The sequence below is a fragment of the Symphalangus syndactylus genome, chromosome 2 (genome assembly GCF_028878055.3).
Source record: "Symphalangus syndactylus isolate Jambi chromosome 2, NHGRI_mSymSyn1-v2.1_pri, whole genome shotgun sequence".
In the NCBI taxonomy this organism is placed as follows: Eukaryota; Metazoa; Chordata; class Mammalia; order Primates; family Hylobatidae; genus Symphalangus; species Symphalangus syndactylus.
Window position 1 is genome coordinate 87289334 of NC_072424.2, and position 22969 is coordinate 87312302.

At 44.5% G+C, this 22969-nt stretch overlaps 1 protein-coding gene across 1 annotated transcript; it reads right to left on the reverse strand.

Moving 5' to 3' along the window:
- Positions 1-807: 807 nt before the first annotated feature.
- Positions 808-21716, reverse strand: ZBTB24 (zinc finger and BTB domain containing 24). The gene is made up of 7 exons (XM_055260809.2): positions 21484-21716; positions 19508-20487; positions 15159-15326; positions 14564-14647; positions 13797-13880; positions 5860-5941; positions 808-4781 (listed from the first exon to the last, which is right to left on the reverse strand). Exons 2-7 carry the CDS (start codon positions 20457-20459, stop codon positions 4061-4063), a joined length of 2091 nt encoding a protein of 696 aa, XP_055116784.1. The 5' UTR covers positions 20460-20487; positions 21484-21716; the 3' UTR covers positions 808-4060.
- Between the last annotated feature and the right edge of the window lie 1253 nt (positions 21717-22969).

Consider the following 22969-nt stretch of genomic DNA (forward strand, 5'->3'; position numbering starts at 1 on the left):
TCGGTTCTATTAACCTTGGGAATAAGAAATCCAGCTTAAAGTTTTAAAAGCCTGTGCCCTGGTTCTGGTTCTACCACTTACTGTATGACATTTGGCAACAGACTTTCTCTTTGGGCTCCATGTTCTCATCTGTCCAATAAGCATAATAATTACTCACCTCATCAGAATGTCATGAAGATTAAGATGAGACATGCTTCCAGCGGTTAAGGTGTGTCCCAGACACTGCTCCCCTCCTCACTCAGATGCCAGTTGTTAGGAGGTAAATTGTGTCCCCCCTACTCCAAATTCACATGTTGATGTCCTAATACCCAGCATCTCAGAATGGGATTGTGTTTGAAAAGATGATTAAATGAGGACATTAATGTGGGCTGATCCCATATAACTGGTGTTCTTAAAAGAGAGTAGGACAGAGGGAAGGACATGTGAAGATACAGGCAGGGGAAGACAACTAGAAGGGAGGCCTCAGAAGAAACCAACCCCACTGACATGTTGATCTTGGACTTTCTATTTTTTCAGTCACCCAGTCTGTGGTATCTGTTATGGCAGTCCTGGCAAACTAATATACCAGTCATGACTAGAGGGGACTGGAGTCCTCCAACCCGAGGATGCTATATTGTAAATCTGTGTGCCATGACATGGAAGATGTTTGAGACCCAGTAAGATATGATACAGATTTAACAGACCTGGCTTGGCTCCTGGCCAATAGTAAGGACTCCATATTTGGAAGATATTGTTATGTTCCCATTTATGAAAACCTAGATAAGCATCTATAATGAGAATCCTAGGTAAGCGTTTATAATGAGAATCTTTTTTCATTCCTCAGCATCATTTAATCTGTTGCTCACAACATTTATAACACAAGAACCAACTGTAGAAAATACAGAGTAGAGGTGAGTTTCAAGAAGCACTGGGCAAGCACTTGAATAACTGATTTTGATGGTAAGAGTCATCCCAAGGCCGACCCTCTACTGGGAGAGAACCAAAGATTCACCTTCAAAATGAGGTGTTTCAGGAGCCCCAAAGCATAACATTCTGTTTGTTAAGAAACACACTCTGTATTTCTGTTAAAACAATTTAAAAAATAGTACACATTTAGTAGAAAACGAATTGTGAAACACTGCACTAGTAACATCATTTCTCAAGGACACATGAGAAGTACTTTCATGTTCACGACATTTCTTTTGGGTACTCAAGTCATTGAACTTCTTTTTTTTGAGATGGAGTCTCGCTCTGTCGCCAGGCTTGAGTGCAGTGGCGTGATCTCAGCTCACTGCAGCCTCTGCCTCCTGGGTTCAAGTGATTCTCCTGTCTCAGCCTCCCGAGTAGCTGGGATTACAGGCATACACCACCACGCCCGGCTAATTTTTGTATTTTTAGTAGAGATGGGGTTTCACTATGTTGGTCAGGCTGGCCTCGAACTCCTGACTTCGTGATACGCCCACCTTGGCCTCCCAAAGTGCTGGGATTACAGGCATGAGCCACCACACCCGGCGTCATTGAACTTTTTTATTCAAAGGGGTAGAATGTATATGTGGGACAAAGGAAGAGGCTAGATTGATAAAGCTATCATTTCCTTGTTTCTCTTTGACAGCTGGTCAAATAATTCAGGCATAGCTAGGACTGATGCTCAAGCTAGAAACAGGTGGCCCATGCTGTCCAATATAGCAGCCACTAGCCACATGTGCTTATCAAGCATTTGCACTGTGTCCCATGCAACAAGGAACTGGATTTTAATTTTAATAAATTTTAATATAAATTTTAAAACTGATACTTACTTCAATTCTTGAAAAAAACTCGTCTTAGCTACTTGATATGAGAATCTGTTTTCAACTGTTAAGTTGCATGAAATCTAAATATAGATCAAGTATGTCCAATGAACATTAGCATCCAAATTGAGATGTGCAGAAAGCGTAAAATATGCACCGGATTTCGAAAGCTTAGTATGAAAAAGAGAATGTAAAATGTCTCACTAATATATTTTTACATGTTGAAATATTTGGCAAATGTTGGATTAAATAAACTTTTATTAACATTTTCACCGGCTTCTTTTTATGTTTTTAGATGTTGCTACTAGAACATTTAAAATGACCTATGTTGTTCACGTTATAGTTCTCTTAGTGTAGAGGTAGACTGTTATCGAGCCAGTGAAACTTGACTTATAAATAGCTATGTAACCGTATTTTCTGAATAATCACCTAGCTATCCAGAGTGAGTAGAAATTCACTTACTTAAATATTTAATTTCCTGGAGAAAATGTGGATTGGTGGGCTTTGAAAAGCTGGTAAAAACTTTGTATTTTAAGAATAAAATTAAACAGTTTAAACGAGAACCTCAAATAATACTTAGGGCTTAACAGTGTTTGTAAAATATTGTTATCTTTGCTCTAGTAAGGCCTGATTTAACATTAGTTTGGTTGATACATATAAGATGTATATCATTTTGGAAATTTTGTGAATTACATATAATAAAATATAGCTTAGCAAATATGCAACCAAAATGTTTTTATCTTCTCTCAAACCTGAAGAATTCTCTATTACTCTAACCTCCAAATAACTTACTTGATTTAGGTAGAAATCAAGGATGTCTAAAACAAAACAATTGACGGAAAGGCTCTATTAATTTTAGAGTAGATTACCCCCTACTCTCCATCAGCATTGTTAATTTAGATATACTAGTGCCCACCTTCTTTTCTCAAAAATCCCCTACCAGCTTACATGAAAGTGGTAAAAGAATTCAATATGCTTAGCTTGAAAACTTAACCCAAACATAATTTAATCTTTTGATGATGATTTAAAAATCATACAGTTACAGACACATGCTGGCTACAAAGTCTCTGAGGCTCAAAGTTTTAAGATTAGATGAAGATTAGCTGGGTGTGGTGGTACATCCCCGTAGTCCCAGCTACTAGGAGGCTGAGGTGGGAGGGTTGCTTGAGCCCAGGAATTCGAGGTTACAGTGAGCAATGATTGTGCCACTAACACTCTGGCCTGGATGATAGAGTGAGACCCTATCTCTAAAAAAGGAAAGATTAGGAGAAGATATTCACTTTGTAGGATTGAACTAGTCTGCAATAAAAATGAATTATAATAAGCTTCCATCTCCAGAAAGTTAAAGGACACAATATGTAGATCAACATTTTCAGGAGATCAGTTAGAATTCAGTAGAGTATATATAAGACTTAAATTACACTGAATAAAGTTTTATGTTCCAGAATAGTGAAGAAAGCTTTACCTTCATGAAAATCAAATCTCTTTTCTGACAAAAATTCAGAATTTAGGGTGAATGTCTTGATCCAATTTTGTATTTTAAACTTAATTAAAATTTTGATAGCTTGCTGTTAAAAAATATGTAAATTTGTTTCTCAGGAAAGATGAATTCAGAATTAAAAAAAAATCCTATACTTTTAGCTATCTTGTTACATGAATTTTGAGTTAAAATACTGAGTTTATGAGTTTGAACCTTCCTCAAGTGTAACACAATAAGCCCACTGTACTGCACAGAGATAAAACGTTGAGGGTTACTTTGTCTTAGGGGACTGGAAGTTATTAAAAGGGCAAATTCCCCATACATTGTGATCTGTCATATTTAGCCCTGACTTGTCTTGTGGTAACAACTGTGTTGCCTAAGAAAAATAACAAAACAGCACAAACCATTCTGCCCAGTTCAACCAAAATGACTCCCTTTGTCCTAGAAAATAAAAAAACATAACTGGGGAGGTTGGCAAGACCATAACCTATGGCTGTGAACATTTAAACCTTACAGAAAAACTGAAATCAATGCTCCCAAAGAAAAACTACCCGAGTCTTTATGAGACGTTGCAGATGAAAATGAAAACCATTCAACAATATTGAAATGCTCAATCCAAATCAGTACCTTAGACAAGACATACACACATCTTGCTACCTGGATGGAGGGCATTATAAACATCAGTTAGCCATCACAGCTCTCACAGAAGGATCTGCAAGTCGATGGTGTGCAGAGCCTGACTTCAAGCGTCCAAAATCCAGTCAGGGCTGGCTTATAAGAAGAGCCCAATCAAGCAGTTAAACGTGTTTACAGGTCAGCTCTGCTCTTGGCCAAGTGGCGTTGGCTGGGGCACGTGGTGAGTGGGTGGCGGATCAGGCTCCTGTGTCAGCTGCAGGTGCTGAGCTGGATCTGAAGTACTTGTAGCTAAATGGAGCTCCTCTGTTTGCTCTTGATGGGCATGAAGATGTTCCAGTGTTTCCTTGGACAGAGTGATCACATGCACTGGCTCTGTTTGTGAGGGTCCCATCTGGCTTTCAATCATATTGAGGCTCTGAATGTGTTCTGTTTGCTCCTGCTGAGCCGAAAGAATTAAATTCTGCAGTTGCTCTGGTTGCTGCGTGAGCAGGGTAAGATTAGCAGCCTGGTCTGCAGTCATATTCTGGGAACTCTCTGCAGTCACGATGCTGATTCCCTGGCTAGGACCGGGCATGAAATTGATGTTATGTACAGAATCGGTTACAAGAAGCTGAATTTCCTGCTCTCCCGAGGTAGAGAGTTGATATGGCTGTAGCTGAAGAATATTCCTGACCTCTTCTGTGTTACTACTGCCAGAAATGCTGCTGGCATCTGACACATGCTTCTCCTTGCTATGAATTTTCAAGTGAGCCTTCAAGTTGTCTAAGCGAGCAAACTGTAAGTTACACTCAGGGCAGGAGAAAGGCTTCTTGCCGGTGTGTAGAATGCAGTGTCTCCTTTTGGCACTGGAGTCAGAGAAGGATTTGCCACAAATGCCACATGAGTATGGCTTTTCTCCTCTGTAAGAAAATAAACATTTTATTTTTAAAATGGAAATACCTACTTACTACTTCCTGATTATTTAGGGGCAAGCAATCAAGAGTAGTGGAAAATTAACTGGACTGCAAGTCATATGTCATGGGTTCACCTACTAACTCAAGGACTTGAAGCAAGTCTCGCTTCCATGGGCAGTTTCTAATCTGAAAATAGGGTGGGGGTGGTGCCTGAGGAAGGGTGGCAGATGGGGCAGGGCTAGATATGATAAAATTTTATGATTCCACAGTATGTATTTCAGATAGGAAGAGAGAGTAAATATTTATAAAATAAACACATAGTTCTCTTTTGTTTTGTCTTAGTTTTCACAGCCAATTTTTAGACTCTACTGGCCCAATAAGTATCTATGATTAATGTCAGTTTAAAAAATTAAAGCATCCTCTAATTATTTGTGATGCTGTTAGAAGAACTCCTAAGTCCCACCTGAGGATAACTGTGTAAACAAAAACATTTATTCAGAAAACATCAAATTTAATACTTATTTTTGATTGAAGATTTAAGCTTTGGACCAAACCCTAGCCCCAATCAAAATTTAATAAATGAAATCAGTAATGTAAACTTTTACTGGCCAGAATCAGCATTCCTTTTTACCTAGGTGAGGAATTTCATTACTGAAAAGATAAAACAAAATAGGCCAGGTGTGGTGGCTCACATCTGTAATCCCAACACTTTGGGAAGCCCAGGCAGGCGGATCACTTGAGGTCAGGAGTCTGAGATCAGCCTGGTCAACATGGTGAAATCCCGTCTCTACCAAAAAAATACAAAAACTAGCTGGGTGTGGTATCCCAGTTACTCGGGATGCCACCGTGGGAGAATCGCCTGAACTCCCACCTGCACTCCACTTACACCACTGCACTCCAGCCTGGGCGACAGCGAGACCCTGTCTCAAAACAAACAAATAAAACAAAGCCAAAGGAATAAACTGCACACAAAATTCTGCAGAGTAACAACTGGGAGAAAACTATATAGGTAACACATGTCACCTCACTGAACAGCAGAACTGAATGAGGCCTCCATGTGAGAAACATATCTGCAAAACTTTACCGATGGATTCTGATGTGGGTCTGAAGAGAACTCTTTGCTGTGAAAGATTTGCCACAGATTTCACAAGTAAATGGCTTCTCACCTAAAAAAAAAAAAAAACACACACGAAACAAAAAACATTTAACAATATACATTCAGCATAAGACAAAATAAAAACACTTTGGTTTCACAATATAAACAGAACAAAGGCAATCCCCTCCGTAAGCATAAATGAATGACGCACTCACCAAATATCTACTCTGTAACTAACCTAAGCACTGTGTGCCGAGTGCCAAGAGCATACACAGAAATTGTAAGGCATGGTTCTCTTAAAAACCTGAAAACTGCAACAAGGAAGTGAGTTACACCCTATTTACTCCTGTTTTCTCCCATTAGATATTACAGCACCTATGCTCTCCTGCCTTACTGCTTGGCTAGGTAGCCCACTTGACCCTGAAAGGACTCCTGTGTGCTAGGGTGAGTTATGTATTATTCACGTTTATATCAACCTTCCAAATATATCCAGAATCTGACCACTGCTCAGTACCTCCACTGCCACTCTCTGGTCCACACCACCACCATCTCTTGCCTCCTATGGGGTCTCCGTTTCTGCTCTTGCTTCCCTGCCATAAACTATCCATGTGGCCACCAGAGTGAGCCTTGATGCAGTCAGGTCATTTTATGCTTGGGCTGCAAATGTTGATGATTTCCCACCCCAAGATAAAACCCAAAGTTCTTGCCCTACAAGCGATCATAGATCCATACCCCATAAACCCTACTCCTCACCCCAAACTTCCCTGATCTCATCTCAGGGTGTCTCCAAGCATGGTTCACTCTCATCTCCTTCAAGTCTTTGTTCACATGTTATTTTATCAGTGAGGCTCCATCACCACCAAGAGCACTACAAACCTTGCCACGCACTCCTTAGTCCAATTCTCCAATTTAGTTTTTCCACAATGCTATTGCTGCCTCATATAATGTATAAGTTATTTATTATCCATTTTTTCCTTTTTAAGATAACTTGTGGGTATGCCCGCTCCTAGTACCCCAGTGCTGAGAATCTGGCCTGGCATGCCATTTCAGAAACCCCTGCTGAATGAATTTCATGGGGGTGGTACACCTGAGATGCTATAACTGCTCCAGAACCCACCAGGCTTCACTACCATCAGCAAGTGCTTATTCAGTGTGTTTTCATGCTGAACATACAATGACAGACTGTTCATGTTGCCCAGAAACAAAATTAAGTAATCCAATGCAGGCAAGAAAACTAAATTGGAAAAAAAGAAAAAAAAAAAAGCAAGCAGCAAAATCTACTTAACTGGAGAGCAGGAGAACAGCAAAGGATAAGTACAATTTGAAATGGAAGATGGTCAGTGAGCTTCCCTTTCACAGCATCTACTGGAAAATTCAGGCAAGACATTTCTCCAAGCTCCATCGAGGCAGAGGACAGCTGTAACAACTTGGATGAATCTGCATCTTTGCATCATGAACTCTTACCACTTCAAAGATTAAAACCAGGCCACTGCCATAATCTGTCTATAGCTTTCTACATCAGAGCTGGGGCCTTCTCTGATCTTGGTTGGTTTTCTCCCTCTCCAGATTCAAAGACTGAGTACCTGCTGTTTGCCTGTGATTGTAAAATTCTTGTTGCAGTTTTCAGGTTTTTAAGAGAAAGAACAACAACAATCATCCATAACAACATTAACTTTACCATTCAGCTCCAGCTGAGTTTCTATTTCAGAAAGTCTGTCTGATGGCAAATGTTTTTTGAGGGTAAGTGTTTGCAGGAGCAACACCCTGCAGTGGAAGCTCTTTGAGGGAGTGAGCAGGACAGCAGGAAGGCAAATTTCCCTAGCCAAGGTGAATCTGCCCGGGGTCTTCCTGCTTAGTGGTTTCCATCTGTTCCCCTGTGTACAGTTCTACCACCTTCAACAGAGACACCCATTCCTTAAATTTATTTAGTTCTCAAACACTGATAGACCATCAATAAAGTACACAGCTAAGAAACAAAAAAGAAACTTTTCTAATCTACTTGAGGAGATGCACAAACTAATTAAGTAACATAGGTCTGTGTTTCACTGAACATTAAAACAAGTGGCGTCAACAATTCTGAGTGCAGACAGGGTGCTGGATGGGGTGGGCGGGATCTGGCTAGACTGGAAAGAAACCTGGGCCAGGGTACTCGTCTAAATAGTATGAGCATATGGTGTCAGAAATGACCGAACGGTGTGCACCAGGAGTGACAAGCATCACTCTCAGGAGTCGGGAGGCCAAGGCAACAGGAGCTATGAAATCCAGGCAGGGGACCTGTGGAGCCTCTGGAAGTTTTTAGCAGAATGACATGCTGAAAGTACCAACAAAATACACCTGGGAATGATGAGGAGGGTGGGCTAGAGGCAGGAGGACCTCTAACAGGCTACGCACAAGGCCTAGACCAGGAGGTGGCAGGTGGCAGATGGAGAAGAAGGATAAGGTAATAGGACAGGGCCTGAGAGGCATGGGGACCGGAAAGAAGTGTGTTACAAGAGGATTAGACAATAGCGATTAAAGGAAAAGGCAGAGACAGGAGTGTGACGAAAGGTCCCACCCAGGGTGATGTCAACAGAAGTACTGAAACAGCTCCAGGGTGTACTTCCAGACCCTCTTCTCAGCAGTTACTCCACCAATCCCACCCCTACCCTTCCCCAATGACTTAAATCCCGGACCCCACTCCAGATACTATCGATGAGTCACTGCTTATTGGCATCACAGGTGGATTTCCCATCCCCACCTGCTGAAACCCAGAATAACATGGGTCATGATGGTTAACGACAACATCACCCAGCCCCTGTCCAGCCAGGCACAACAATCACAGTGACACCTCCCATTCCCTGAGCTGTCACGTTCACCTGGCAGTCCAGTTCTGTCCGTCTAGACCCCTCAACATCCTGCCTCCCACTGTGGACCACAGCTTTGTTTTTCTTAAAAAATTACTGTGTTCATTGTAAAATAATCAAATCTTGAAAACACAAAGAATATTAAAACTGCTCCACTATTCTCATCTCGAGACAACCAGTTAACAATGGCGAATATCTTTACAGACAAATCTGTTTATTTGTGGTCTTACTCTGTGAGGTCATCCAATGCATGCTGTTTGTGACATCAGTAAAGCCACACTGCCATTTTAAAAGTCTGTTTTGTGTACCATTGTGTATACTGCCCCAAATTTACCTATCTAATCCCCTCCTGGGACATTTGGGTGGCTGTTAAACTTGTTAAGTTATAAACAATGCTGCCTATGATGAATATCCTTAGGCAAACATCTTTTCACAATTGTGCGGCTTACGTTTTGGTAAGTATTGCAAAAGTTCCTTCCAGAGGGTTCCCAAATTATATTCCCACCAACAATAAATAAAGATGTGCATTTCCTCATGTACTTGCCAATCTTGGCAAAAAAGGGACACATGTCCGTGATAACTGTGGATAGCATGGTTTGACACCTGTGTACTTGGCATTCCTATATGGTCTTCTCAGCTGTTTCCTGTCCTGTGTTCACACCTCTGCTATGGCTCTGACCACGCCATACTGTTTCATAGTAGATGGCATGTAGACCCTGTAAGGGCATGTTGTGGTGAGGGGCCACCAGGTCTCAGGAAGATGGGAAGACCCCCAGGTCTCAACGTTAATGGATGGTCTCAACACACAGTTGAAGAGATTTGGGAAGCCTCAACTTCAAGCCACAATGAGGCTGTGAACAGAACTGTGACTTACTGAACTTTATCATTTGTTCCCAGACAGGGCCATCTACCTGTGAGTAGGAGCCCTCAGGGCAGAATCAGTGTTTATGGAACACCATCCAGGAACAGGGACACTGGTGGGGTGGGACTGTGCTGTGGGGTCAGAGGTCACTCACCAGGCTTCTCTGTGGCCTGGGCTAATTCCCTTGACTTGTTCCCAGCTCACCATGCAATCTTCTGATCACTAGCTTGGCTTTTGGGTACACTAATGTGAGGAAGGAGGTGCTGTGGGCAACAGAAAGGTGTAATCCCTCTATTGAGTTGATATATTCTCTGGTTTATCTGTCTTGTGAACTCACTTGGCTTGACTGGGTCCCTATAAACCTGACCAGCGCCAGGTACGGGGACAAGATGTGAGTAGGAGGGCCTGAGATGTGGTGACCTGGCAAATACTGCTTGTCTGCCTGATACTTTGCCTCCGTGTCAAAATGTGTCCACCTCCCTCACTGGGGATGCTCTCCTAGGAAAGAGAACGTCTCTAATTTGCCTTTGACTTCTCCAGTGCTTGGTGCAGGACATGTAACCCAGAGAGAGTTTGTGCCTAAAGATCTAAGAGATGAATGACGGTTCATCTCTAAGAGATGACGTCTTGGTTTCCAACTGAGCATGGCCCTGAGGGTAGGACTGGGACTACTCATTCTGGCTGCGCTCAATGCCCAGGGAGCAGGGAAATGGCACGCCAATGCCCTTCACCAACATTCAAGCAGATTCTCCGTGCTGATGCTAGGGACAGATGGGTCATAGTTGCTGCTCTTGAAGCGCCCCAATTTTTTGACAGGTTCAATTTCTTTTCATATTTCTAAGTCAGGCAAACCACAGATGCCCGTCTGTCTCCTTTTTAACTCACCACACATCTTCCACTTTCTGTTCTGCTTCTCAAAGTTGACAGGCTGAGAAGAGTTTGCTGGAATTATAGTGGGGGAGGTCTTCTGTTCCTTTTCATCCCTACTTCAAGTCCTACTCACAAAGCCCAGAAACCTCACTCCCCCTTATGCTCAACAACAAAACCAAGGGGAAGTGCCTCCTCTGGCACTGCTCAGCATGACCAAGCCAGCTCCACTCTCCTCCACCATCGCTGTCTCCCTAGGGAACTCAGCACAGCGCCACATACTATTTGCAGGCACATGTGTACCTGTGGAAATCCAGAGCTCTGGCTGCATCTCTCCCCTGAACTCTCCAGACCTGGAAATCTAATGATCCACCCCACACCTGCACATGGATGTCAAATAGACACCAATCAGTCCACAATCTAACTCCTGATCTGTTCTTCTTAGTATTCCCTAGTTTTTCCTCCTCACAGTGGCTTTTGCCTCCTCTTTCAACTCCCACATCCAATCATGAGCGAATCACATGAATTCTTCCCTGGAATATATCCAGAACTGGACCATTTGACACCACCTCTGCTGCTACTGTGCTGTTCCGAGCCCCACTACTGCACAGCCTCCTAATGGGTCTCTCTGCCTCCACCCTGGCCTCGCCCCCACCTCACAGGGTGGCTAGAGTGACCCTGTTACAACCCTAAGTCATGCCATGTCACTCATCTCAGTAAAGCCACCTCCCTCAGAATAAAATCCAATCTTTACTGTGGCCTTCAAAGTACTTCAGCCCGAGTGCACCCTACAATTGTTGAGGGGTATTTTAAAAAACACCAATTCCCAGACTCTGCCCAGGTGAAGTCAATCAGAATCTTGGTGGTTGGGACAAGGCTTTTTTTTAAAGCTTCCCAGGTGGTAAAAAGCATGCAGCTAAATTGAGAACATCCACCTACACTACGACTTCCTACTCCCAGCTCTCTGGCTGCCTTGGTGCTCCTCCCAGCACGTCTCCAGCTTGTCAAAAATGTTTATTCCTGCCTGAGGGCCCTATGCCCAGGGCTCCTCCTGCTTGGAATGCTCTCTCCTGGGCATCCTCAATGGCTGGCTGGCTCACTCCCCCACTGCATTCTCCTCTCCATCCAAGATGCCACCTCATCTGTGAGACCTTCCCAAACCAGTCCATGCATAAAAGAGCAGCTCTCTTTCCCGCATCCTGCCCCCTTACCTTGCATTTTATTCCTCAACGCACTCACAACACCGAATGTGTTATATACTTGTTTGTACTCTGTCTTCTCTATTGAATGTTGGTCTCTTAAGGCAGGGGCCTGTCCATCTCATTCACTGCTGTATCCTCAAAGCCTAAAACAGTGTCTGGTTCCCAGTAAGTGCTCAGTATATGTGTTAAAATCCATATCCTATGAGACGTTTACTGAATTTAAGAAGAAAAACTTGTATTTAAAAAACAACATCCAGGCCAGGCACAGTGGCTCACGCCTGTAATCCCAGCGCTTTGGGAGGCTGGGAGGGTGGATCACTTGAGGCCAGGAGTTCAAGCGACACCAGCCTGGCTAACATGCCAAAACCCTGTCTCTACAAAAAAAACAAAAATTAGCCGGGCGTGGTGGTGCACACCTGTAGTTCCAGCTACTCATGAGGATGAAGCAGGAGAATTGCTTGAACCCAGCAGGCAGAGGTTACAGTGAGCTGAGATCGCACCACTGCACAACAGCCTGGGCGATAGAGTGAGACAGTGACTCCAAAAAAAAAAAAAGTCCAAAGCACCATAAATCAATTTGCTATTTAGATAATTCCAGTAGACAACAGAATTATTAAATAACCTGTAATGGCAAGTTTTTCTTAGAAAATTGAATAGGCTTATTTTTAACACACATTCTTTGCCAAAAGGTATAAAAGATCCAATTTTTTGGTCTTACATAAAAAAGCTGACCTGCCCTAATCAATGATGCCTTCTCATCATCTCTGAAACTGATTTTTCTGGAGGTGGTGCTGCTTAAGTGTTGGTTCTAGGGGAGAAAGTGGAAACATTCTCAGTGTCTATGCTACATTTGTGTCTGTTACATTTGGCTGTCTTTTCTAAAACAATAATCTTGGGCCAGGCATGGTGGCTCATGCCTGTAATCCCAGCACTTTGGGAGGCCAAGGTGGGCGGATCACAAGGTCAAGAGATCGAGACCATCCTGGCCAACATGGCGAAATCCTGTCTCTACTAAAAATACAAAAAAAATTAGCTGGACATGGTAGCACACACCTATAGTCCCAGCTACTAGGGAGGCTGAGGCAGGAGAATCACTTGAACCCGGGAGGCAGAGGTTGCAGTGAGTCAAGATCGCGCCACTGCACTCCAGCCTGGCAACAGAGAAAGACTCCATCTCAAAAAAAAAAAAAAAAAGGCCGGGCGCAGTGGCTCACGCTTGTAATCCCAGCACTTTGGGAGGCCGAGGCGGGCGGATCACGAGGTCAGGAGATCGAGACCACGGTGAAACCCCGTCTCTACTAAAAATACAAAAAAATTAGCCGGGCATGGTGGTGGGTGCCTGTAGTCCCAGCTACTTGGAGAGGCTGAGGCAGGAGAATGGCGTGAACCTGGGAGGTGGAGCTTGCAGTGAGCCAAGATTGCGCCACTGCACTCCAGCCTGGGCGACAGAGCAAGACTCCGTCTCAAAAAAAAAAAAAAAAAAAAAAAAAAAAAAATTTATCTTGCTTGGCATGGTGGCTCATGCCTGTCATCTCAGCATTCTGGGAGGCTCAGACAGGAAGATTGCTTGAGCCCAGGAGTTCAAGACCAGCCTGGGCAACATAGTGGGACCCATCTCTACAAAAAATTAAAAAATAAAAAATTACGTAGGTGTGGTGGTTTCCACCTGTGGTCCCAGCTACTCAGGAGGCTGAGGTGGGAGGATCACCTCAGCCCAGGAGGTCAAGGCTGTGGTGAGCTGTGATCGTGCCACTGCACTCTAGCCTGGATGACAGCATGAGCCCTTATCTTAAAAAAAAAAAAAAAAAAAAAAAAAGTCTTGCTATCACCTTCAATGCTGAAGTAAATTAAGAGTGAAACACAGAACCAGACTCAGACTCACTATTCTGTGGTATTAAATGAATTGTGACATACGAATAGTGCTCAGTAAGTGATCTCCGTTTTGCTCCTCTACAAGAGATGTGATTTCCCCAAAGACAGTGCTGACAACATTCTGCCTTCCAACTTTTAACTTATCTTCTTACACAACTCCCATCCAATTTATAATAAACATTTCCAAACACAGGCTTAGCAGGGCAGTCAGAGAACTTCATTCTTCACTGTCCTGAAAACATCCCGTGTACTGGGGGGACAGACGAGATGGAGTTTTACCTGTGTGTGTTCGCAGATGTTTCTTTAGCTGAGACACATCCATGAATTTGCGATGGCAGTCTTTGCATTCCGGTAATGAGTGGCCTTGTCGCAACAATAAAAAAAGTGTCAGTGCATATATGCTCTCCCTGCATTTTCTTCAGTGATTTGTGTTAAAGCACTTCCCTGAAAAATAATCACTTTAAATACAGTACTTTAACAACAAAAATTTTTTCATTAATTTGGTAACTGTTAACATTTTCCTAAGCACCTCAACTCACTGCCTCCTCCAAGAGAGCTAGGATCCTTCCAATTCTAAATGTAGTCTCTCCTTTTTTCCTCAAAGTATTGGTGTGACTGAGGCCACAAATGACCTCAAATGACACTCGTAACCCACATTCATTTCTTATTAGTTGGCAGGAAAGAAAAAGGACAACAGGTAGAACCAGGGGAGAGAAAGCCTGGGCTGACAGCCATGGGGTGATAATGTCTCTGCCCAGGCACCACTAACAACCATTCACTGAAGCTCCCTTGTGCAAGTGGCACTTTTAATTCTATAGGGTTTCTGTGTGTGGCACCAAAACTGTAGTATAACAAATAAAACATAATTCACATGGTGGCAGACAATAACATAAAAACATATAATTTAGACTCTTAAGGCACTTTTCCCTAAATACCTTATGTGAACAATATGTGCTAAGAGCAGAACAATATGAACGTAATGTTTCAGAAACAATTTTTATTTGCATTTCTTCCCCCTCAATCTAAATGTTCTCACTTTATCGTACCTGTATGAACTCGGTAATGGCTCTTTAGTTGTCTGTTCTGGCTGAAATATTTTCCGCATTGATCACAGGTAAAAGACTTCTGTCCTGCCAAAAAAACCAAAACACTAAAACATGCAAAAAACTATAAAGAACTGGAATGCTCACTAATAAGGTAAATACTACAGTGGGCCCAGGTCCCCATTTTCTACAAATGATACAAGTGACTTGTTTACAAACCCAGAAAACTTCAATCTACCACAGAAACATAAATGTGCAAAGGTATGTAAGGCAATAGGGAGTATTGGAGACGGAGGCTGGGGTAGAACTGGAGAATTTAAGTTTCCCCCAAAGGCGTTCAAAGTAAAACAATTCTAAACTTTGGTGGTTTAATAAAACACGCTTGCACACTAAACTCCCAGCAGCCAGTTTATAAGCTCTAGTTTAAGGATCTGTGCAGAACTCTAAACTGCACTCAGACCGATGCAAAACCCTGTCTTTCAATGACACCACGTTGGAAATGATACTAGGCTGAGAAAACACCATTTAGGTGTTGGTAATGCCCACCCTGGGGAATGGGAATCTGGTGACAGCTGGCCCTCTGGGCAAGCCCCACTACCTGAGTGCAGGCTCATGTGCTCCAGCAGTGAGTGCTTGGTGGTCAGAGCCTTGCTGCACACGGTGCAGGTGTATGGCCGCTCGCCCGTGTGCATCCTGGTGTGGACCTGTAGCGAGTGCTTCTGGGCAAAGCCTTTTCCACACTCATTACATTTGAAAGGTCGCTCCCCTGGAAGAAGAGCCCCAGAAGCATGGTGTAAGTAAGAAGCTACACATTTTTGTCTCTCCCAAATTAAAATAACAATAAAGGATTTTTCCTAAAAGGCACACATCCAAAAGGCCAACAATGAACACAAGAGACATCAGCAATAAAATTTTGGAAGCTGGAACAGATGAATCTGAAGCCAGCAGTGACTAGCACTAATATAACTTAATTTTTTGTTTTTTCTTTGTAACAGGGTCTCACTCTATAACCCAGGCTGGAGTGCAATGGCGCTACCATAGCTCACTATAGCCTGAACCTCCTGGGAACAAATGATCTTCCCACTTCAGCCTCCTGAGTAGCTAGGATCACAGGCGTGTGCCACCACCACACCCAGCTAATTTTTTAATTGTAATTTTAATTTTTTTTTTTGGAGATGGGATCTCACTATGTTGCCCAGGCAGGTCTCCAACTCCTGGGCTCAAGCAATCTTCCTGCCTCAGCCTCCCAAATTGCTGGGATTACAGGCATGAGCCACCACACCCAGCCCAATAAAACCTAATTTTTAAGATACAATCTCCAAAAAACTCAGGAATTGGTGGCAAAGATACAATCTCCAAAAAACTCAGGAATTGGTGGCACCTGCTATCTCTGGAAACAGGGGTGAGGGAGGGTAAATGAAAGTCTGTTTCAAAGGTACTTAGACCCCTGATCAAATCTTCCATTCTACACAGCCAGGAGACTGTCCCTCTCCCCAAAAGAGGATGGAGAGTGTTCACTGAGGAGGATTAAGAAAAAGGGGTCTTTGGATTAGGAGTTTCTAGGCACAGCTGAGTTGGGATCACCACAGGGAGAGTAAGTCAACATTTCCATCTGGGATGATGAGACTCCCCCACTCCTTCTTCCCCCTCCTGTCCTAGACACAGGCCGGCAGCCAGGCCTAGTGCCTCCAAGTGAGAGAGCAGAAGCGTCTTCCACTGGAACATGATAGGTCCAAGGTAAGAGAGCAAAGATGTGGAAGCCAGGCACCAGCAACGACATGGGGCACAGCCACACCACCTCCAGTGAGGTTATAACACACCTCCATAACAACTGTTTCAGTACTGACTGAGTGGTTAAGTTAAATATTAAAAGCCAGTGCCCTTAAACAAAGGCTGGAATGTAACAAAAGCCCACCAAGAGTTTTGCCTAGGCTTCTCCTGGGCGTTAAAGCATGACAAAATAACGAAGGAATTCTTAACAGGACCCATTTAGGATTAAACAAGTTTTACTGGGGATCTGAAGGAATTCCCCAAATCTCCGTGATTTAGCAGAAGATAAGGGTAATCACCCCAGCACCTAGACCCATTTAGATTAAGTAAACTTACTGAGGCTCTAGAAGAAGGTCTTTGGGACGCAGACCCTGGTTACAGATTAAGAGTTAATCACCTACGTCTGTAGAGGAATGCACACTTACACATAGACATACAGCTTATGCGGTATATAAGCTCTGAAAAACTTTGTAATTTTGATTTGGTCTGGCGATAATTTCCAGGCCTTCTCCCTGTAACTGGTTATAGAAATAAAAACTCTCTTCCTCCCCAGTTCATCTACATCTCGTTATTGGGCCACAAGAAATAGCAGCCTGACCCTCAGTGTGATCTGGGAACAACGTCACAGTTTTGCAGGCTCTCTCATACAAAAAAATTAGCCAGGCATGGTGGTGCATGCCTGTAATCCCAGCTACTTGGGAGGCTGAGGCAGGAGAATCACTTGAATCCAGGAGGCAGAGGTTGCAGTGATCGGAGATCACGCCATTGCACTCCAGCCTGGGCAACAGAGTAAGAAATAAATAAAATACAGGCTCTCTCCACACATGCAGCATTGCCGGTAGCTTTTAGCAACCCGCCCTTACATATGACTAAATATGATTTTTAAAAAGACATCAGGCACTCAAGGAAAGCCTTTTGTAGTAGTGACAGACAAACAAGTAAGAAGAAAAAAAAAAGCAACTTGCCTCTAATGAAGAAAATGTTATCATTAACATGCTCACAGAGGTAAGATATTACATTGTGAAATAAAAAGATCATTCAAATTAAAACATTTAGAAAACAAAAAGAGCTCCTAAGGGGGAAAAAAATAAGAGTCGAAACAGAAAACCTCAAAGGGCTGATAAACAAAGTGGAAATCCCCCAGATGGTGGGGCCAAAAATGATGGAAAATATAAGAGAAAATAAAGTTAGAGAGAACAGAGAAAACAGAGGGGAGAAATCATCTATGAAATAACTCAAGATTTTCCGGAACTGAAAGACAGTTTCCAAACCTTATGAATCTACCTGTTATCTACCCAGATGGAAGAAAACAGACCCATACTAAAGTGATGGGTTGCAAAATTCAGAATACAGATGCTCCCTGACTTATGATGGGACATCTCAACAAACCCATCATACTGAAAATATCATAAGGAAAAATACACTTATACAGAGTACTGTATGAATGCACCAAATGCAGAGTACTGGTCATTTACCCAAGTGACTGTGTGGCCCAGCATGGCATGAGAGGATCATACTGAATATTACTAGCCCGGGAAAAGATCAAAACTCAGAATTCAAAGTACAGTCTCTGTTGAACCTGTACTGCTTTCACACCATTTTAAAGATGAAAAATCGAACCACTGTGAGTCGGGGACTGTCTGTACTGGGGACATAAGGGAAGATCGATCCTACATGCTTTTTCTTAAGTCTTGTATAATGATTTAACTCTAAACTATGCACATATAAATCTTTGATTAAAATAGCCAGCTGGGCGCAGTGGCGGACGCCTGTAATCCCAGCACTTTGGGAGGCTGAGGCAGGCAGATCACGAGGTCAGGAGTTTGAGACCAGCCTGACCAACATGGTGAAACCCCGTCTCTAATAAAAATACAAAAAATTAGCTGGGCGTGGTGGCATGTGCCTGTAATCCCAGCTACTCAGGAGGCTGAGGCAGGAGAATCGCTTGAACTCGGGAGGCGGAGGTTGCGGTGAGCCGAGATCGCGGCCACTGCACTCTAGCCTGGGTGACAGAGCGAGAATCCATCTCAAAAAAAAAAAAAAAAAAGGACAAAATATAACCTATTACATTTCAACAAATATTTCTCAAGTATCTACTTTGTTCGAAGTACCTGAATTCAAGGTCTTCAACCTATCTGTAGCTAAAGTCTTTAGGGAGCTTTCAAAAGCACCAAGGCGCCAGACAATTAAATCAGAAGCTCTGGGGTTGAGGCCTAGGCAGTGGTAGTTTTAGAAGCTCCCTAAGTGATTCCAATTTGCAGGTTGAGAACCACAGCACCAGATGCTGCTGGATCACAGGACGAGACTTAAGCACCAGTCCCTATACTTAAGCTTACAATTAAGTTGAGGGATATACAAACAGCAACAACAATCAGACCCAAAGCAGAGTGGGGTTTAAGCACCTGAAATGGCTCAAAGGAAGGGATTTCTCGCTAGGACTGCAGTGTCGAATACGATCGCCACTAGCCACGTGTGGTTATTCAAATTTAAATGAATTAAAATAAAATTTAAAATTCAGTTTCTCAGTCACACTAGCCACAGTTCAAGGGCTCAAAAACCACATGTGGTTACTGGCCACCATATTGGACATTGCGGATGTAGGAACATTTCCATCATCACAGAAGGGTCCCATTGGTCAGCGCTGGGCTGGAGGGACCAAAAATGAGAAGGTATTTAAAGCTAGACAGCTGAGTTAGAAAGTGGTCCACACAGACTTAGGCAAAAGCATGGTTATGGTCAAGATGAAGAATGTTCAAGAATCAGAAAGCAGGGTACATTGGGCTAGATCTTGATAAGTGGACATTAAAGGATTCATTCAACAACTACAAATGAGAGAGGTTCTTCAACCAGGCTACCTGGGTTCAATCCCAGCTCTGTCACTAACGGGTGACTCTGTCAAGTTATTTAAGCTCTCTAGAACTTGGTTGCTTCATCTGTAAACTATGCACTTTAGTAACCCTCTCTTACATATGAGTAAATATGATTTTAATCATACAATGTACAATGAGGATATTATCTACCTTGCAGGATTGTGGAGAAAATTAAATGCAATAACATGTATAAAGGCTTTATTACAATGCCCATCACACAGAAGTTGCACAGTAAATAGAAGCTATTATTATCATCACTACTCCCAATTCTGAAACACACTGCAATCAGCTTTGAAAACATCATTACCTGTGTGGCTCCTCTGGTGGATTGCTAAAAAATGATTGTACTTAAAGACCTTGCCGCAGTCTTTACAGCGGGCCTCAGGGCCTCCAGGGCGCTTTCTCCTTCCACAGATCCTCTTGGCTGAACCATGGTCCTCTTGATCCCCAACAAGTTTGTAATCTTTAAGTTTGACGGACCTCCAAATCCTCCGCTTGCTGTACCGACTCTGGCTTGCCTGGCCATCCTGGGTCTTGGGATCATAGTTCTCATCTTTTTCAACTGGCATTTCCTCCTCTCTACTTGGCTCACAAGTAGGCTCCGATTCTTCCTTTTCTTTTGCTGCAATCTGCTCATTTAGTACACCACTGTCTCCTTTAACCACAAAGTTTTGTCTATTCTGAACTGAATTGTTCACTCTTAACTGTATTTCTTCCTCTGCAGCCAGTTCTGATTTCTCCTCCTGCAATGTATTGACTTTTTTTGGTCTTCCCCGTTTCCGCTTCGGAGGATCGTTTTTCTTATTAGAGATAACAACCACTGGGGCACCAGCAGTGTTCAAAGTTGTTGGCTTTGGGGAGCTATGATTATTTTGGAAGTCTGTGTAAGCCTTTACCAGGTCATAGACTTTTAAGAACTGAGCAGTAGCCAGGATTTGTTCTGTACTTTTCTCACTGGCATGGAGATAACCTGTGTAGATAAATTCCAACAGGATACCAAAGGTGTCTGCAACCATGCCTTCCAGCATATAAATGGATTGGCCGATTTCCCCCTCTTCTGCAAACATCATTGAGAAGTATTCACTACTGGCAGCAAGTAAGGCTTTGTGGGCCCGGAAATGTACATTCTCCACGATTAAAGTAATGTCACAGAGGAAGCCTTTCTTCCTCTGATCCTCAAAACTGGCCAGGACAGTGTCACTGTGAGCGTCTGAGTGTACAACAAGCTGCCCAGAAGGCTCTGGCGATGTTTCTGCCATTTTCTTCAGAAGCCACGAAGGGTTAAATCTGAAATAAGAAAACAAGAGGAAGCACTGTCTAAAAGGTTAGCGCCAGCCCACAAGAACTTCCTATTCACTTCACATCATTAACTGAATTTTACCATTACCATTTTTAATTGTCTGTCTACAAACTTAGCTCTGGGCCCGGGAGCAGTGGCCTCATGCCTGTAATCCCAGCACTTTGGGAGGCCGAGGCCGACGGATCACTTGAGACCAGCCTGGGCAACATGGAGAGAATTCATCTATACAAAAAATACAAAAATTAGCCTGGCGTGGTGGCGCCCGCCTGTGGTCCCAGCTACTCAGGAGGCTGCGGCAGGAGCATCACCTGAGCTTGGGAGTTCGAGGTGGCAGTGAGCCGTGATCGTGCCACTGCACTCCAGCCTGGGCGACAGAACGAGACCACCACCTCAAAAAAACAAAAACAAAACAACTTAGCTCGGGGTTTTTTTTTTTTTTTTTGAGACGGAGTCTCGCTCTATCGCCCAGGCTGGTGCGCAGTGGCGCAATCTCGGCTCACTGCAACCTCCGCCTCCCAGGTTCAAGCAATTCTCTCCCTCAGCCTCCTGCCGCACATTACCTAGCTGAGTGACTCTCCAGTATTCATGGAACGATTCAGGGTCTACCTTCTCTAAAATGAAGAAATGGGATCAACCATCTCCAAAATCCTCCGCAAGCACGAACTTTCTATGGTTGCACAACTATCTCAGGGAGAACGAAGCTGCCTCCATCTCCCAGATTATTAGCCATTTCGTATGTGGGAACCAATGTGAAGAGTGAAGAAATGTGCATGTGCAAAGTGAATGTGAGGTAGCTGCAATAAAATACTAATAACTTAAGCTGCGTGGGGCCGTCAGACACACTGGGCGCGGCGCAGAGCCCCCGCAGCCCCGGGTGGTCCGAGCAGGGGGAGGCGGCGCGGAAAGACCCCCACCTCCCCGCCCAGGCCCCGCGGGCCCGACTAGGGAGCAGACGGCGGGGGAGGTCGGCGCGGCAGACCTACCTCTCAGGGTCGCCCGGTGGGGACTCGGTCGCTGCCAGCTCACCCGGCGGCCTGGCGAGAGACCCACGCCGAGGCCAGCTGGCCCTCCGCTCCGCCCGCCTCTGGGGCTTCTGCCCCGCACCGGTTTCTGCCCCTGCGCCGCCGCCGCAGCCACAGCCACAGCCAACCCGGAAGCGCGGCGCCAAGAGCCGCCTGCGCGCGGACGCCGAACCACGTGGCCCGCAGAGGCGCCCCTGGAGGTGGGGGCCACGAGAGCGGCGGGGAGGGGCGGGGAGGGGCGGGGCGAGATGGCAGGCCGGGGATCAGGGCTAGGCGGGGGCAGGCGGGCGGGGCGGGGCAAGGCGGGGCGCGACGGCAGTTCGAGGGTTGGGGCGTGGCAGGGGCGGGGAGGGGCAAGGCGGGGCGGGGCAAGGCGGGGCGAGAATGCAGGCCTGGGGTCGGGGGTGCCGCGGCGGGGCGGGGCGGGGCGGCGAGAGATGGCAAGCCCGGGGCTTGGGGGCAGGGGCCGGGGCAGGGGCCAGGGCCGGGGCGGGGCGGGGCGGGGAGGGGCGAGGAGGGGCGGGGAGGGGCGCGGCTTCGGAGGAGGGACAGTGGCCGGGGCGGTGTCGGCGCCCGAGGTCCTGCGTGTGGCACTGCCGGGGAGCCCAGGCAGGAGCGACTTTTGCGGTGAATTGGGGGCCATGGACAGGAGAGGCTTTGTGACCCCTCCCTTTGGGAAGTTTTATATCGTATTAAACTATTAGCTCAACGCCAATACCTTAATTTTATCTCTTCTACGACACTGAATCTGGTGTTGTTCTTGAATGTGTAAAGGCATGAAATCCCCCTTACCGTCATCATCATTGTCATCATCATCACCATCATCATTATCTAGTGCTAATATAATAACTATTACTTACCTCCTAAATGTTTTTCACTTCTGCCTCCTTTTCCTCCCCACTCCCGATGCCTTAATCTAAGAGAATGAAGAGAGCACTGCAGTCAGAGAAACCTGGGTTCTGAGAGATCTTGGGCAAATTACTTACCCTCACAACTTCTTTACCTTACCTGTAAAATGGAGATGTTAACACTAGTGCCACTTTGGTAGGGTTGCTATTGCATAAACAAAATTAAGTATGTAATGGGCTTAGGAAATGCCTGGTTTAATTCGTCTGCTGTGATTAAAATGATCATTATTATTCAAACTTTCATCATCTTTGTTCAATAGACTGTTTCTAACTGGTCTCAGCTGCAGTGTTGTTCTCTTTAATTCGCAGAAGTACAGAGGATTTCTCCAAGTACATATGAGATCCGGAGACTAGAGTCACTCCTCGGCTTAGAATCCATTGTGGAGTACAGAGGATCTCTCCACATATGAGATCCAGAGACTAGAGTCACTCCTTGGCTTAGAATCCATGTGGCTCCCACATGCCCTCTGGATAAAGTCCAAGCTTCTTAATGTGGTCTACAAGCCCCATCCAAATCTACTCCCCACCTGCTTCCATCC

Bases quoted from the DNA above. Each gene is read 5' to 3' on its own strand.
- ZBTB24 (XM_055260809.2), bottom strand. From the start codon at position 20,459: ATGGCAGAAACATCGCCAGAGCCTTCTGGGCAGCTTGTTGTACACTCA. The intron at 14,648-15,158 runs GTAGTGGGGCTT...TTTTTTTGGCAG, and splicing joins GCACATGAGCCTGCACTCAG to GACAGAAGTCTTTTACCTGT. The intron at 5,942-13,796 runs GTAAAACTCCAT...TTTTTTTTTTAG, and splicing joins ACATCTGCGAACACACACAG to GTGAGAAGCCATTTACTTGT.